Source organism: Pecten maximus, chromosome 4, assembly GCF_902652985.1.
Source record: "Pecten maximus chromosome 4, xPecMax1.1, whole genome shotgun sequence".
NCBI classification, from domain to species: domain Eukaryota; kingdom Metazoa; phylum Mollusca; class Bivalvia; order Pectinida; family Pectinidae; genus Pecten; species Pecten maximus.
This window is the reverse complement of record NC_047018.1, coordinates 51,322,059-51,339,140: the sequence shown is the minus strand read 5'-3', so window position 1 is coordinate 51,339,140 and position 17,082 is coordinate 51,322,059. Positions and strand designations below refer to the sequence as shown.

Genomic DNA, 17,082 nt, shown 5'->3' with positions numbered 1-17,082 from the left:
TCTCACAGGATCCCCACACTCTGTTAATGTATCTCACAGGATCCCCACACTCTGTTAGTAGTTAATGTATCACACAGGATCCCCACACTCTGTTAATGTATCTCAGTCCTCACACTCTGTTAGTAGTTAATGTATCTCACAGGATCCCCACACTCTGTTAATGTATCTCAGTCCTCACACTCTGTTAGTAGTTAATGTATCTCACAGGATCCTCACACTCTGTTAGTAGTTAATGTATCTCACAGGATCCCCACACTCTGTTAGTAGTTAATGTATCTCACAGGATCCCCACACTCTGTTAGTAGTTAATGTATCTCACAGGATCCCCACACTCTGTTAGTAGTTAATGTATCACACAGGATCCCCACACTCTGTTAGTAGTTAATGTATCTCACAGGATCCCCACACTCTGTTAGTAGTTAATGTATCTCACAGGATCCCCACACTTTGTTAGTAGTTAATGTATCTCACAGGATCCCCACACTCTGTTAGTAGTTAATGTATCTCACAGGATCCCCACACTCTGTTAGTAGTTAATGTATCTCACAGGATCCCCACACTCTGTTAGTAGTTAATGTATCTCACAGGATCCCCACACTCTGTTAGTAGTTAATGTATCTCACAGGATCTCCACACTCTGTTAGTAGTTAATGTATCTCACAGGATCCTCACACTCTGTTAGTAGTTAATGTATCTCACAGGATCCCCACACTCTGTTAGTAGTTAATGTATCTCACAGGATCCCCACACTCTGTTAGTAGTTAATGTATCTCACAGGATCCCCACACTCTGTTAGTAGTTAATGTATCTCACAGGATCTCCACACTCTGTTAGTAGTTAATGTATCACACAGGATCCCCACACTCTGTTAGTAGTTAATGTATCTCACAGGATCCCCACACTCTGTTAGTAGTTAATGTATCTCACAGGATCCCCACACTCTGTTAGTAGTTAATGTATCTCACAGGATCCTCACACTCTGTTAGTAGTTAATGTATCTCACAGGATCCCCACACTCTGTTAGTAGTTAATGTATCTCACAGGATCCTCACACTCTGTTAGTAGTTAATGTATCTCACAGGATCCCCACACTCTGTTAGTAGTTAATGTATCTCACAGGATCCCCACACTCTGTTAGTAGTTAATGTATCTCACAGGATCCTCACACTCTGTTAGTAGTTAATGTATCTCACAGGATCCCCACACTCTGTTAGTAGTTAATGTATCTCACAGGATCCTCACACTCTGTTAATGTATCTCACAGGATCCCCACACTCTGTTAGTAGTTAATGTATCTCACAGGATCCTCACACTCTGTTAGTAGTTAATGTATCTCACAGGATCCCCACACTCTGTTAGTAGTTAATGTATATCACAGGATCCTCACACTCTGTTAGTAGTTAATGTATCTCACAGGATCCCCACACTCTGTTAGTAGTTAATGTATCTCACAGGATCCTCACACTCTGTTAATGTATCTCACAGGATCCCCACACTCTGTTAGTAGTTAATGTATATCACAGGATCCCCACACTCTGTTAGTAGTTAATGTATCTCACAGGATCCCCACACTCTGTTAGTAGTTAATGTATCTCACAGGATCCCCACACTCTGTTAGTAGTTAATGTATCTCACAGGATCCTCACACTCTGTTAGTAGTTAATGTATCTCACAGGATCCCCACACTCTGTTAGTAGTTAATGTATCTCACAGGATCCTCACACTCTGTTAGTAGTTAATGTATCTCACAGGATCCTCACACTCTGTTAGTAGTTAATGTATCTCACAGGATCCTCACACTCTGTTAGTAGTTAATGTATCTCACAGGATCCCCACACTCTGTTAGTAGTTAATGTATCTCACAGGATCCCCACACTCTGTTAGTAGTTAATGTATCTCACAGGATCCCCACACTCTGTTAGTAGTTAATGTATCTCACAGGATCCTCACACTCTGTTAATGTATCTCACAGGATCCCCACACTCTGTTAGTAGTTAATGTATATCACAGGATCCCCACACTCTGTTAGTAGTTAATGTATCTCACAGGATCCTCACACTCTGTTAGTAGTTAATGTATCTCACAGGATCCCCACACTCTGTTAGTAGTTAATGTATCTCACAGGATCCTCACACTCTGTTAGTAGTTAATGTATCTCACAGGATCCCCACACTCTGTGAATGTATCTCACAGGATCCCCACACTCTGTTAGTAGTTAATGTATCTCACAGGATCCCCACACTCTGTTAATGTATCTCACAGGATCCTCACACTCTGTTAGTAGTTAATGTATCTCACAGGATCCCCACACTCTGTTAGTAGTTAATGTATCTCACAGGATCCCCACACTCTGTTAGTAGTTAATGTATCTCACAGGATCCCCACACTCTGTTAATGTATCTCACAGGATCCCCACACTCTGTTAGTAGTTAATGTATCTCACAGGATCCCCACACTCTGTTAATGTATTTCACAGGATCCCCACACTCTGTTAGTAGTTAATGTATCTCACAGGATCCCCACACTCTGTTAGTAGTTAATGTATCTCACAGGATCCTCACACTCTGTTAGTAGTTAATGTATCTCACAGGATACCCACACTCTGTTAGTAGTTAATGTATCTCACAGGATCCTCACACTCTGTTAGTAGTTAATGTATCTCACAGGATCCCCACACTCTGTTAATGTATCTCACAGGATCCCCACACTCTGTTAGTAGTTAATGTATCTCACAGGATCCCCACACTCTGTTAGTAGTTAATGTATCTCACAGGATCCCCACACTCAATGTATCTCACATGATCCCCACACTCTGTTAGTAGTTAATGTATCTCACAGGATCCCCACACTCTGTTAGTAGTTAATGTATCTCACAGGATCCCCACACTCTGTTAGTAGTTAATGTATCTCACAGGATCCTCACACTCTGTTAGTAGTTAATGTATCACACAGGATCCCCACACTCTGTTAGTAGTTAATGTATCACACAGGATCCCCACACTCTGTTAGTAGTTAATGTATCTCACAGGATCCTCACACTCTGTTAGTAGTTAATGTATCACACAGGATCCCCACACTCTGTTAATGTATCTCAGTCCTCACACTCTGTTAGTAGTAAATGTATCTCACAGGATCCCCACACTCTGTTAGTAGTTAATGTATCTCACAGGATCCCCACACTCTGTTAGTAGTTAATGTATCTCACAGGATCCTCACACTCTGTTAGTAGTTAATGTATCTCACAGTTCACAACTATTTATGTCAATGCATTAAATTGTTATCCACGAATTGCCAACAACTCAATTGACACTTCCTTTATCAAGCATATCAGCTAATCGAATGTTAGCTTTTTCGTACATGGTAAATCCAATATTTTTTCTGAGTCAACGAACTTAAATTGTGGTCAACACCCCACCATGGCCAACCAAATTATTACATATTACATGGTCCCATTAAGCAAGGGGCATTCGGGCCTGACCTAAAGGGTCATATTTAGTGAAATTTCAATACACTTTTTCATTGATGAATGGTGTCAAGGTGTTTTGTCAAAAATATATATGTTTATACATGTACGATGTATGAATGATTACATGTGTACATACATGTACAATGTATGAATGTTTACATGGGTACATACATGTACAGTGTATGAATATTTACATCTGTCTGTACATGTACGATGTATGAATGTTTACATGTGTACATACATGTACAATGTATGAATGTTTACATGTGTACATACATGTACAGTGTATGGATGTTTACATGTGTACATACATGTACAATGTATGAATGTTTACATGTGTCTGTACATGTACAATGTATGAATGTTTACATGTGTCTGTACATGTACAATGTATGAATGTTTACATGTGTACATACATGTACAGTGTATGGATGTTTACATGGGTACATACATGTACAATGTATGAATGTTTACATGTGTACATACATGTACAATGTATGAATGTTTACATGTGTCTGTACATGTACAATGTATGAATGTTTACATGTGTACATACATGTACAATGTATGGATGTTTACATGTGTACATACATGTACAATGTATGGATGTTTACATGGGTACATACATGTACAATGTATGGATGTTTACATGTGTCTGTACATGTACAATGTATGGATGTTTACATGTGTACATACATGTACAGTGTATGGATGTTTACATGTGTACATACATGTACAATGTATTAATGTTTACATGTGTACATACATGTACAATGTATGAATGTTTACATGTGTCTGTACATGTACAATGTATGAATGTTTACATGTGTACATACATGTACAATGTATGAATGATTACATGTGTACATACATGTACAATGTATGAATGTTTACATGGGTACATACATGTACAGTGTATGAATATTTACATCTGTCTGTACATGTACGATGTATGAATGTTTACATGTGTACATACATGTACAATGTATGAATGTTTACATGTGTACATACATGTACAGTGTATGGATGTTTACATGTGTACATACATGTACAATGTATGGATGTTTACATGTGTCTGTACATGTACAATGTATGGATGTTTACATGTGTACATACATGTACAGTGTATGGATGTTTACATGTGTACATACATGTACAATGTATGAATGTTTACATGTGTACATACATGTACAATGTATGAATGTTTACATGTGTCTGTACATGTACAATGTATGAATGTTTACATGTGTACATACATGTACAATGTATGAATGTTTACATGTGTACATACATGTACAGTGTATGGATGTTTACATGTGTCTGTACATGTACAATGTATGAATGTTTACATGTGTACATACATGTACAATGTATGGATGTTTACATGTGTACATACATGTACAATGTATGGATGTTTACATGTGTCTGTACATGTACAATGTATGGATGTTTACATGTGTACATACATGTACAATGTATGGATGTTTACATGTGTACATACATGTACAATGTATGAATGTTAACATGTGTCTGTACATGTACAATGTATGAATGTTTACATGTGTCTGTACATGTACAATGTATGAATGTTTACATGTGTACATACATGTACAATGTATGGATGTTTACATGTTTGCATACATGTACAATGTATGAATGTTTACATGTGTACATACATGTACAATGTATGAATGTTTACATGTAACTTTACATGTACAATGTATGAATGTTTACATGTGTCTGTACATGTACAATGTATGAATGTTTACATGTGTACATACATGTACAATGTATGAATGTTTACATGTGTACATACATGTACAATGTATGAATGTTAACATCTGTCTGTACATGTACAATGTATGAATGTTTACATGTGTCTGTACATGTACAATGTATGAATGTTTACATGTGTACATACATGTACAGTGTATGGATGTTTACATGTGTCTGTACATGTACAGTGTATGGATGTTTACATGTGTCTGTACATGTACAGTGTATGAATGTTTACATGTGTACAAACATGTACAGTGTTCGGATGTTTACATGTGTACAAACATGTACAATGTATGAATGTTTACATGTGACTTTACATGTACAGTGTATGAATGTTTACATATGTCTATACATGTACAGTGTATGGATGTTTACATGTGTACATACATGTATATGGTTGTGCCAAACTACCATTTTGCTCGCTGGGAAGTTTTGGAAAAAATATAGAAAGTTTACGGATTTCATAGTTTTCTTAAAACCTATCATAATGGCAACGGTGGCAGATCTACACGTGTACGTGTGTTTTATATATCCACTTTTTGTGTAAAGGTTTTGTTTAAACATGAAAATGTCCATTATATGCCCTAGTAGTTCCGTTTATTTTTTATTTTTCCTTGGGGAAAGACCGTGATTACATTTTCATTTTTGAAATATTTGTTGAATTCACACAGGCGAGTAGAATGTTCAGCCGACCTTGAACCATTAACATCAGTACATGTATACATTGTAATACCTCGTCAAAACCCCTAAAGTGACCGCCCAGTGACCACCATAGTGTGACGTTATACTAAGGACCAGGGTCAGCTCGGGACGCGGACAGGTGCAGGTGCACAGGACCAGACGGTAACAATGAAAGGAACGTGGGACCCCCTTTATCATTTTTTTTTATTTTGACCACGACTGATTGTCAGTACAGTATGAAATATGCCCGGGAAATTGAAAACTAGAAAGCATAATGTATCTTTTTTGTTCTGCTTCACATAGCGAGCTAGACAGTGCACAAAGGACGTAAGGTCGTGACCTCGGCCACTGTGGTCATCACTGTAGCCTCGTATTGTCCAGCCAGTAATTGACCGTGATGCACGATGTTGGGTCTTTATATGGGGCAGTGCATCCGTCATGTTACACTAGCTTCCAGCCTCGAACAAAACAAATGTAGTCCGCCCCCAGGACAGTTTCATGGCAACAAACGATACTGTTTGTTACCCCGAGTCACAACGGTGGCGATCTGGACATAAGGGCAATTCAAATTAATGACACATACTATCCATGGTAGCAGGTTAACCATTATGGCATGGTCATTAGGCTTTCGGGCGTGATGGTCACGGGACGGTGAAGGAATAACTGCCGGGCTTCTCCCCTTTACCATTGTGGAAATGAGGCATTGTCCTTATAGAAATAATTATCAAGTTTACAGAAAAACATATGAAAACAAGAAATATCTTTAAAAGAGATAAACGGCATAGTTTTAATGCTGGTGGTTATAATGTAAAACTACTGGTGAAATAAATTAACGAACTACGATGTAATTAATAAATGCGCAGTTTCAGCACGTATAACAAAATTGAATAGATGCATCCACTTATTCAGCTTGCATTCAATTTAAAAGGGACATCACGGTAAAAACGTTGCAATTTTCACTGAATATACGCGTTTTGTTCCTTTCCAGCTTTGTTTCTGTGCTGTTCCAATGTTCACAGTCAATCCCTATGTCCAGCTTGACCACTCGATTAAGTTTGGAATCCCCCTCTAAATTTAGCGCGGAAATTATTTTTAGATCATTACGGGACTGTTTTGAAATCGTGGCAACACAAACACACGATAGTTTACAAGGCGATATCTATATTCCATCTGGGTTAGTTGGATAACGATATTATACACAGTGGTTTAAATGTTAAATAACACGTTCTGTAAATATTAAATCTGAATCGATGACACAAAGGCTTGTAGCAGTAAAGCAATGCATATTTCAGGGAGAACAGGGATTTCCTCGAGAGGGTAGGCGGTGACCTAGATTTTCGATCTGATAAGGCCGAGGTACGATTTTTTTTTCAAATTAAGCATGCGATTGTAATACAATAATTTACTCGTCTATAATGAAACATTTGAATTAGAAATATCATAATCATGTCCACAAGTACCTGTGGTATATATGTCTCTGCTTTAACTTTTGTTTCGTTTTTAACTGTATATCTGCATTTTGCATTGACCGCTACATTGACCAATCACATACTTCATCTTGACCAGAACGCCACCTGTCGCGTCATATCCGGGGCCAAAAGAAAATTAGACGGCTATGCCGAAAAATAAAGAGAAACATATTCTTCACTTTCCAGACTTTAATGTTTGTATCGAATAATTATGAATTATATTCACTAACATAAATATAAATTTACTTGAACATAAGCCCGAGATTAGATATCTGGATGTACAAAATAAACATGTAGCAATACGCCTATGTTAATTTTATTTATATTTACTAGTTATAAATACTTATATACTAGTATAATAAAGAGGTATGGCGCATATAGGTCTGTTTCGACCTAACGGTGACCGTTGATAAAACATTTTAATTTTAGCATTAACTAGACTGTCTTTAAATGATAACATAAACTTCACATTCCTGTCAGTCCGCATAGCTCATATGGTAGAACGATCGATCATCAACCCGAAGGTTTGGAGTTCGAATCACTAAGATGTATCTTATCAATATTTTGTTATATTTCTAAGAATGATACCTTTTATTTTTTCTTGGTCGTATTTGAAAGATATTTTCAACATTAAAGATTGAAATTCATAGTTGATATGAAGTATTTAGTATAAAGATAGAAATGTTGAGATAGAAAATGTTCACTTGGATAAAAAAAAAAGAGTGAAATCATAAACTATTTACTCCGTATCTCTAAATGAACTGCAGAGTCGACAACAGGCATACATGAATGAGTAGTGATATAAAATTCCTATGAACATGTCAATTGAACTTTATTTCATATGCATGATATGGTATTGATTGACTACATAATCCGTTCACAACACACAGCGCGCCAATAGACCATGACGATCTATTTTGGTATTGTGGAAATCACTGGGTCACGTGATAGTTTACCTGTATTTTTAGCCCAGACTATCGCTGTACGTGGCCTAGGTCAGAATAAGCGGAAAACGACCATACCTCTTTAATATTATTTAGATATTTATTCAATTTCGTTAAAACAAACTAATTTTAGTCAATAATATGGGATTTCCCAACCGAAATTGTCACTGCTACACGCTGTTTGAACCTACCGCGTAGAAAAACAAAAACATCCACTACATAGCACGCGCTGCCATCACATCGATTCAACTCGCGATGTTATTTTGCTAAACCTTTTAGTTACATTATTTATTTCTTTAATTACTTTCACCACCTGTACACCACCTAAGATGTTTTCTAATTTATTATAATAGTCCCTCGGCGAATAAATTATCGACCAAGGGATTCGTTTTCACAACATTACAACATAACGATATTTTTCGTTATTTGTTTAACTGTCCCATGTTCCATGTTCTATGTCTATATGTGATCGTATGTAATTTACCTGTGTCTTGATAAAGGGGCAGATTACCTCGAAAATTCAACAATTTCTTTGTCTGTACTGTCGTTATTACTACTTACCAATTATATATTTCTAGTAATACGCATCCATCGAGCATTTGTTTGTAAGGATCCAGTACATATATTGGACCATACCGTCGTTATTACTTACTAGACCCTGTACAACACTATGTTAGGATCCAGTACCTATATTGGATTATACCGTCGTTATTACTTACTAGACCCTATATAACACTATGTTAGGATCCAGTACCTATATTGGACCATACCGTCGTTATTACTTACTAGACCCTATACAACACTATGTAAGGATCCAGTACCTATATTGGACCACACCGTCGCTATTACTTACTAGACCCTATGCAACACTATGTTAGGATCCAGTACCTATATTGGACCATACCGTCGTTATTACTTACTAGACCCTATACCACACTATGTTAGGATCCAGTACCTATATTGGACCATACCGTCGTTATTACTTACTAGACCCTATGCAACATTATGTTAGGATCCAGTACCTATATTGGACCATACCGTCGTTATTACTTACTAGACCCTATACAACACTATGTTAGGATCCAGTACCTATATTGGACCATACCGTCGTTATTACTTACTAGACCCTATATACTAGTATAACAATATACGTGTATGATAATTAATATCTACATCGACAATGGGCCAGTCTTAACAGGCTCTGTCAGTATTACCAAGGACACTCTATAATGAGCAACTAATAAGCAATGTTATACACGTACATGGTTTGTATGTACCGTACCATATACATTATATCATGTTAAACAGAAGACTGAGTTCACATATATAAATTTATTAATATATTATTACATATATGTGTATATATATAAATTCAGATATATAAACGTTGTTAACATCATTCCAAATAGTTCATTCCTGATTTCTACAATAAAAGTGTCATAGTTGCACGTACATATTCATATAAAAAGCTTTCTAAAATCATAGACAGATACATTGATGACGTCACAGAGTACACAGGTGTAAAATGATATAAGTGGCTCACTGTATTAGACGCAATGGTCCGATATTACGCAACTATTATGTTAGTCGCCGAAATATTTACCAGCATCTGGTAACACTACAATACTTATATTTAAATAGAAATAAATTATTTTTGAATGAAGCACAGATGCGTTTAAATTTCCCGCTTATCATATAAATGACGGCATTAGACTCAAGTCGAAGAACAGCCGAATGTTCCAGAAGAAATCATAAAGTTCCTCGTGTCATCGTAAACGGCACGCTCGTAGCATGATCTTAACACAAAGTTACCTTTATTATATATTTCACATATGTGTGTAAATATTGGAAATTATTCACAATTGTAGAATATCCCATTGTTAGGAATCAAGGCCATTTTCTCTGCGCAATGATATGCCAATATCATTTAGCAGTGATGCGGTGTTGAATGGGTATTGCACCGGATAGACTCGATTATTTCCTCGTAAACGCTTATATTTCTATCGACTGAATTTATGTTCAGAAGAATATCAACTCTTAAATTGTAAATGGAAGTCGTCCTGATAGTAGTTGATAACGATTCCAAGAATATTTCGTTTGGAACAGATGCCATATCTTACTGGTCAGATCAGTATCGCCAATTAAGTAGACGGTGTTCAATTTCACAGGGGCTCGGTTTCGGATTACTGAATACGACTTAAGATAGACCTTGGACATCAGTGAATACACATCCGAAAACAATGTCGATACCACTGATTTTTCGACATGGTTTTCATGGATGTCAAATTTGGTAATTTCGTATCTGGAATAGCGCTTATAATAATAAACTTGTAGCGTCATAAATATTGTGAATGTGATTTATTTTTGTAACTAAAAGTTAGCATAAAAAGCTTTCTAAGCCTGTCGATACCGAAAGTAACGGGTAGCCATTTTTCAGTTGTAAACAGTCTCATAACTACTATGTGGATTACGTACGACATAAAAAGTTACAGGAAATAAAACACAGGATGTCAACATATGTATATGTACGTAAACATACAGGTAACTGACAGCGGACATGGTCGACACATACATAAACGGAGTAACCCTAGGCCTATAACAAGTAAAAGTAATGTTATAGCTTTGTTAAATACTCAAAATATTACTAAAAGTATTCGTTATTTGGAAAAGAAAACATATTACAATTTACGTTCAAACTGAGTTACGCTTAAGTGCGATTAACAAAATCTGCCTCTTTTCATATCACAAGAAGTGGACTGACAAAACATGTAACGGGAAGCCTGCGTCTGAACTTCAGCATCCGCAATTATTCTAGTAACTGTTAATTACCCAGACATGTATCAACATATTCATTCTTTTTATCAATTTTAAGTTGACTGTACGATAAATATTGATGACATATGCTTCGAATTGTGAGATTAAGTATAATCTTAGTATTAAATTAGTTGGATGACATTGTTTATTTTGTGAAAATAATGACAATTTACAATCCATACCTCTACAATATTATTCAGGTGCATGCAAATTGACCACTGGGTAGCTTTGGTACTCTTGACAAATGTCTAATCCACAGTTGGTCGTGTGGACAAATGTCTAATCAACATTTGGTCGTGTGGACAAATGTCTAATCCACAGTTGGTCGTGTGGACAAATGTCTAATCCACAGTTGGTCGTGTGGACACATGTCTAATCCGCCATTGGTCGTGTGGACAAATGTCTAGGTCACAGTTGGTCCTGTAAACAAATGTCTAATTTACAGTTGATCATCTCGACAAATGTCTAATCCACAGTTGGCCTATGTCCTTAGTTCTCCGACTGAGTATTCTCTTGTACCTAATTCCTTAACTCGTTCTTCCTGCTTACTCTGCATGACCCTTAATGGCCCCTTTTTTGGAGTGGGGGGGGGGGGGGGGGGGTCATTTTATAAAGCATGGTCGATTCCTAAAGTGTGATATACCACTGCAAACTGAGAATATCGCGTGATATTTGTAGACGTAATGGAAGCAATAACGCAAATCATGATATATTATTTTCAACAGTTTTTTTTTGGGGGGGGGGGGGGGGGGGGGGGGGGATATCCCTCCAGAGTGTTTTTCTTAAAATACCTATAACCTATAACAAACGTCTCCTGCCATATAGGATTTTGATAATTGAAGATTGTTATTGGTATTTCTTGTACTAGAGCGATATCTGTCTTCACATGCAGCTATCCATTGGTCCCTAGTTGTGTCCATATAATTATGAGACTGATCGGTAAAATTAACTGGCACACAGACTGCCATATTGGATTTTTACAATTCAAGTATGTTATCGAAAGTTCTTGAAAAGTACTGGAGGGTTTATTTCTCAACATTCACGTGTTCGTTCCCATGTTTCCTAGTGCCCATTCAATTTCGAATCTGATCAGGAAAACAAAATGACCGACAGTCAGCTACCTTGGATTCTGACAGTTTAAGTTTCTTTGTCCGATGAAGTTCTTAGATCTTCCTGAAATTTCATACGAATGGTTTCCTTTTAAGGTGTTCAGGACGTAAAGAGGAAAGACGTGAAAGGAGGGGGGAAAGTAGATAGAAGACATGCCTTTTAAAGAACCAATAAAGATAAAGATTTTTACAGCCATGAATTAAAATTTGCCGAATTTCATTACATTTATGTCGTAACTGGCTCAAGTACGTCAAAACATTCAAAACTCGGCCACTCTGGTTTTCTAAGGATGACATATCTCAGCATTAAGTAGAGTTACATGAATTGACTAAAAGAAGAAATGTACCGCTTTAAGAAGTCTTTTTCAATTATGTTTCTTTTTCGTTTTTTGCAGTTCTGGCTTGATATACTGGCATTTGATGATAACTAGATAATGCTGAAAGACGGAACGTCCCCTAACGCGATCGAACCTGACCACGCCCCCGCCGACAACCACCCCGACCATTCGAATGCTGCAGGGACAGGAACTTGTGATCCGATGGATGAAATCAACAAGTTCCGTGATGCCCATGACGGTGGCGACTCTCTAAGCGAGCTGTCAAGCGACTGTGAATACCCGTCCCAGTCCTCCTCGATACCTACGTGTGTTGTAGCACCGACCTCCACTGACCCCGACGAGTACATACCCTCACGTAAACAACGCGAGTTTATCCCAGAAAACAAGAAAGACGATCACTATTGGGAAAAACGCAGAAAAAATAATGATGCCGCGAGACGATCGCGAGAAAAGAGGAGATACCATGATTTAGCGCTGGAGAACCGGATTGTAGATCTCACACGTGACAATTGTGGACTTCGGAATGAATTGTATGCCATAAAGAAACGTTTTGGGATACCTCTAAACGAGAAATTTGTGGGAGATGACGAACCATCTCCACTACACATTCAGAGACAGTCCGACAGTGCCAGTCCTTCTTTAGTCGGGACTGGTGCAGTTGGCGGAATGTCCCCGGGGAACAAAGCTATGCCTACTGGATACATGCAAATGGGAACCGGTCGAGGGAGTATCCCCGTGTCTGTACCCCCACCATTGCTTCACATTGGCGGAGGCATGCCGGTCGGAATGAACTTCGGCGCGAATGGTCCTATGTCGATGTACGTTGGCGTATCTACCTCCGATGACGTACCTGCTGGGAACACTCACCACGTCACCTCGACATATCGGGAGTCAGAAGACCAAGAGGATCAGCCCCCACCTGCTCATTCCCAGCACGTGAAGCGGGAAGTCGATCAGGATGTGGTGTATGGGTCGGATATTCCCTCATATTATCAACGGGGTCCTGAAAGTCCGTCTACATCGTTGCATCAGTCGGCGACTATGTACTCTCGGAATACAGCTCCTGCCACCTCTTTACCGATCAAAAAAACAATGGACTATTCGGATGACAATTCTACACAGGAAGAGCCCCTCTCTTTAACCGTTAATAAATCTTACGGGGTATCGGGAAACGAAAGCTCCAATTCGACATCATCAAGTGAAAGTATGCTATCACAAAGTCCTCCGGCTACAGCTCTACCTCATAAGTTACGTCATAAATCCCCCGGCGATTATAGCTCATTCGCCCAATCACCCAGCCAGTACGGACCGTTCCCACACTCGTCCTCTTTCGGCAATCCTTTAATTAACGGTTTAGCTCAATTATCGGAGATCGCTCTTGCTCAATCAGGCCCTCTTCCTCTTCTCAAGACCTCGTCATCGGGGAGGAAGTCTGGCCATAAACACAATCCACGTTCCCACATTGATCCGAAATACGCCGAACGACGAAAGAGGAACAACGAAGCAGCTCGGAAATGTCGCGAGAATCGAAAAAGTTTGACAATGGTACGAGAAGCTAAATCCGAGTATTTAGCGGGAGAAAACGGAAAACTTCGGGACGAGTTGGATGATCTCCAGGATGAAATGAGAAAGCTCAAGGAATTGATAGAAAAGAAACGAGTGAAAGGGAACAATTCCCAAGAAAAATCGGACGGTGATTCCTTTTGATATGAACGGGTCACGTGATAAAACGGGTCACGTGATGAAAGAACACGTCCATTTTCCTTAAACTTTTACGGGTATTACAGGATCTGCGACATACGCTCTGAGGCACCCTACGTGGAAATCCATCTCATTTCAACAACTGAAAGGCAGCCGCCATCTTTTAATTGATAATCAGGTATATATTGGGTCCCGCTGGAACCTACACTCAGGTAACAAGATATCGCGTAAATCATTATCGTAGCGTTACATAGCGTCAATACTCGCGCTAACTTATCATTCTCACATTACCAATTGAAAGGAACTATTTTTTAAAACATTTACCTTTTATAGATTAAGAAATTATTGTCAAATATATTAATGTTTAGCATGGATTCGCGCTATACACGTGCACTTGATCACGTGACACTTGTGTGGTGTCAGACGCCAACTACTTTCCATGGCGTCGGGACAACTGATGAGTGGTCACCAGTGGTCACCAGTGGTCACCAAGTTCTCTCATGCATATGTATAACATTACGGGTGTACGTCACATAGGTGGCTTTGTTTCAATATTGATATGTATTTGTTTATTCTGTGTTCTTTTAACGAGTTATGTATTTAAGAGTTTAAAGAAGTGAGTTATATTTCACTAACACGTCGTCGACGTGGTCACACACAAGGATGTACTAGACACTATCACGACATCACGGCTAATTCAATCTAGATTCTGAATTAGCTAAACTTTTGCGATTGCTTCAATGCAACGAACTGTACTGGGAGACTTCAAATTAACTTCAAATATTAAAACACTTTTCTTACACGTATACAACTTTGGATGCGTAACATTCCGTGCTTCATTTCGTAGTATGATCAATGCTAACAACTTTACAGGAAATTTGATTGTCCTGAGACACATATACATGTTCCTGAGACACATTTACATGTTTCTGAGACACACTTACATGTTTCTGAGACACACTTACATGTTCCAGAGACACATTTACATGTTCCAGAGATATATTTACATGTTTCTGAGACACATATACATGTTCCAGAGACATATTTACATGTTCCAGAGACACATATACATGTTCCAGAGACACATATACATGTTCCAGAGACATATTTACATGTTCCAGAGACATACTTACATGTTCTAGATACGTCACACTTTTTAATGTCTGTTACTCTGACACGGGTTTCAATTGCAGGGTGATACGTCACACTTGTTTAGACAACAGATGTCTATTTTTATGACACGGGTTTTAATTACAGGGCGATACGTCACACTTGTTTAGACAACAGATGTCTATTATTATGACACGGGTTTTAATTACAGGGCGATACGTCACACTTGTTTAGACAACAGATGTCTATTATTATGACACGGGTTTTAATTACAGGGCGATACGTCACACTTGTTTAGACAACAGATGTCTATTATTATAACACGGGTTTTAATTACAGGGTATTACGTCACACTTGTTTAGACAACAGATGTCTATTATTATGACACGGGTTTTAATTACCAGGGTGATACGTCACACTTGTTTAGACAACAGATGTCTATTATTATGACACGGGTTTTAATTACAGGGCGATACGTCACACTTGTTTAGACAACAGATGTCTATTATTATGACACGGGTTTTAATTACAGGGCGATACGTCACACTTGTTTAGACAACAGATGTCTATTATTATGACACGGGTTTCAATTACAGGGCGATACGTCATACTTGTTTAGACAACAGATGTCTATTATTATGACACGGGTTTTAATTACAGGGCGATACGTCACACTTGTTTAGACAACAGATGTCTATTATTATGACACGGGTTTCAATTACAGGGCGATACGTCACACTTGTTTAGACAACAGTGTCTATTATTATGACACGGGTTTTAATTACAGGGCGATACGTCACACTTGTTTAGACAACAGATGTCTATTATTATGACACGGGTTTTAATTACAGGGCGATACGTCACACTTGTTTAGACAACAGATGTCTATTGTTGTAACACGGGTTTTAATTACAGGGCGATACGTCACACTTGTTTAGACAACAGATGTCTATTATTATGACACGGGTTTCAATTACAGGGCGATACGTCACACTTGTTTAGACAACAGTGTCTATTATTATGACACGGGTTTTAGTTACAGGGCGATACGTCACACTTGTTTAGACAACAGATGTCTATTATTATGACACGGGTTTTAATTACAGGGCGATACGTCACACTTGTTTAGACAACAGATGTCTATTGTTGTAACACGGGTTTTAATTACAGGGTGATACGTCACACTTGTTTAGTAGGGTATTACGTCACACTTGTTTAGACAACAGATGTCTATTTTTATGACACGAGTTTTAATTGCAGGGTGATACGTCATACTTGTTAAGTAGGGTGATACGTCACACTTGTTTAGACAATATATTTCTATTGTTGTAACACGGGTTTTAATTACAGGGTGATACGTCACACTTGTTGATGTCTATTGTTATAACACGGGTTTTTACCGCAGGGTGATACGTCAACGACAACAGATGACTATTGCTATGACACAGATCTAGAATTTTTTTCACGGGTTTATACAACATACATATACAGTAATTGATATATACTTGTTTATTTTTTATGTATTCATATTGTAAACAGTTATATTAATGATACAATATGGTTTAAACATTTATGTTAATTGACATATCTTGCAAGGATTATGTGTGTACAATGAATGATATATTTGAATATCATTTTAGTATGTAGACTCAGACCTGTAACATTTTGGGC

At 38.0% G+C, this 17,082-nt stretch overlaps 1 protein-coding gene across 2 annotated transcripts in view; it reads left to right on the top strand.

The window, feature by feature from the left end:
* The window catches only part of LOC117326375 (nuclear factor interleukin-3-regulated protein-like), a 41,115-nt gene extending 25,126 nt beyond the window's left edge, over positions 1-15,989 (top strand). For both annotated transcript variants that reach the window (XM_033883101.1, XM_033883103.1), the window contains one exon: positions 12,658-15,989. In XM_033883101.1, coding sequence (XP_033738992.1) covers positions 12,697-14,307 — 1,611 coding nt within the window. In that variant the 5' untranslated portion in view covers positions 12,658-12,696 and the 3' untranslated portion in view covers positions 14,308-15,989. The remainder of the gene's footprint in view (positions 1-12,657) is intronic.
* The last annotated feature ends 1,093 nt before the right edge of the window (positions 15,990-17,082 follow it).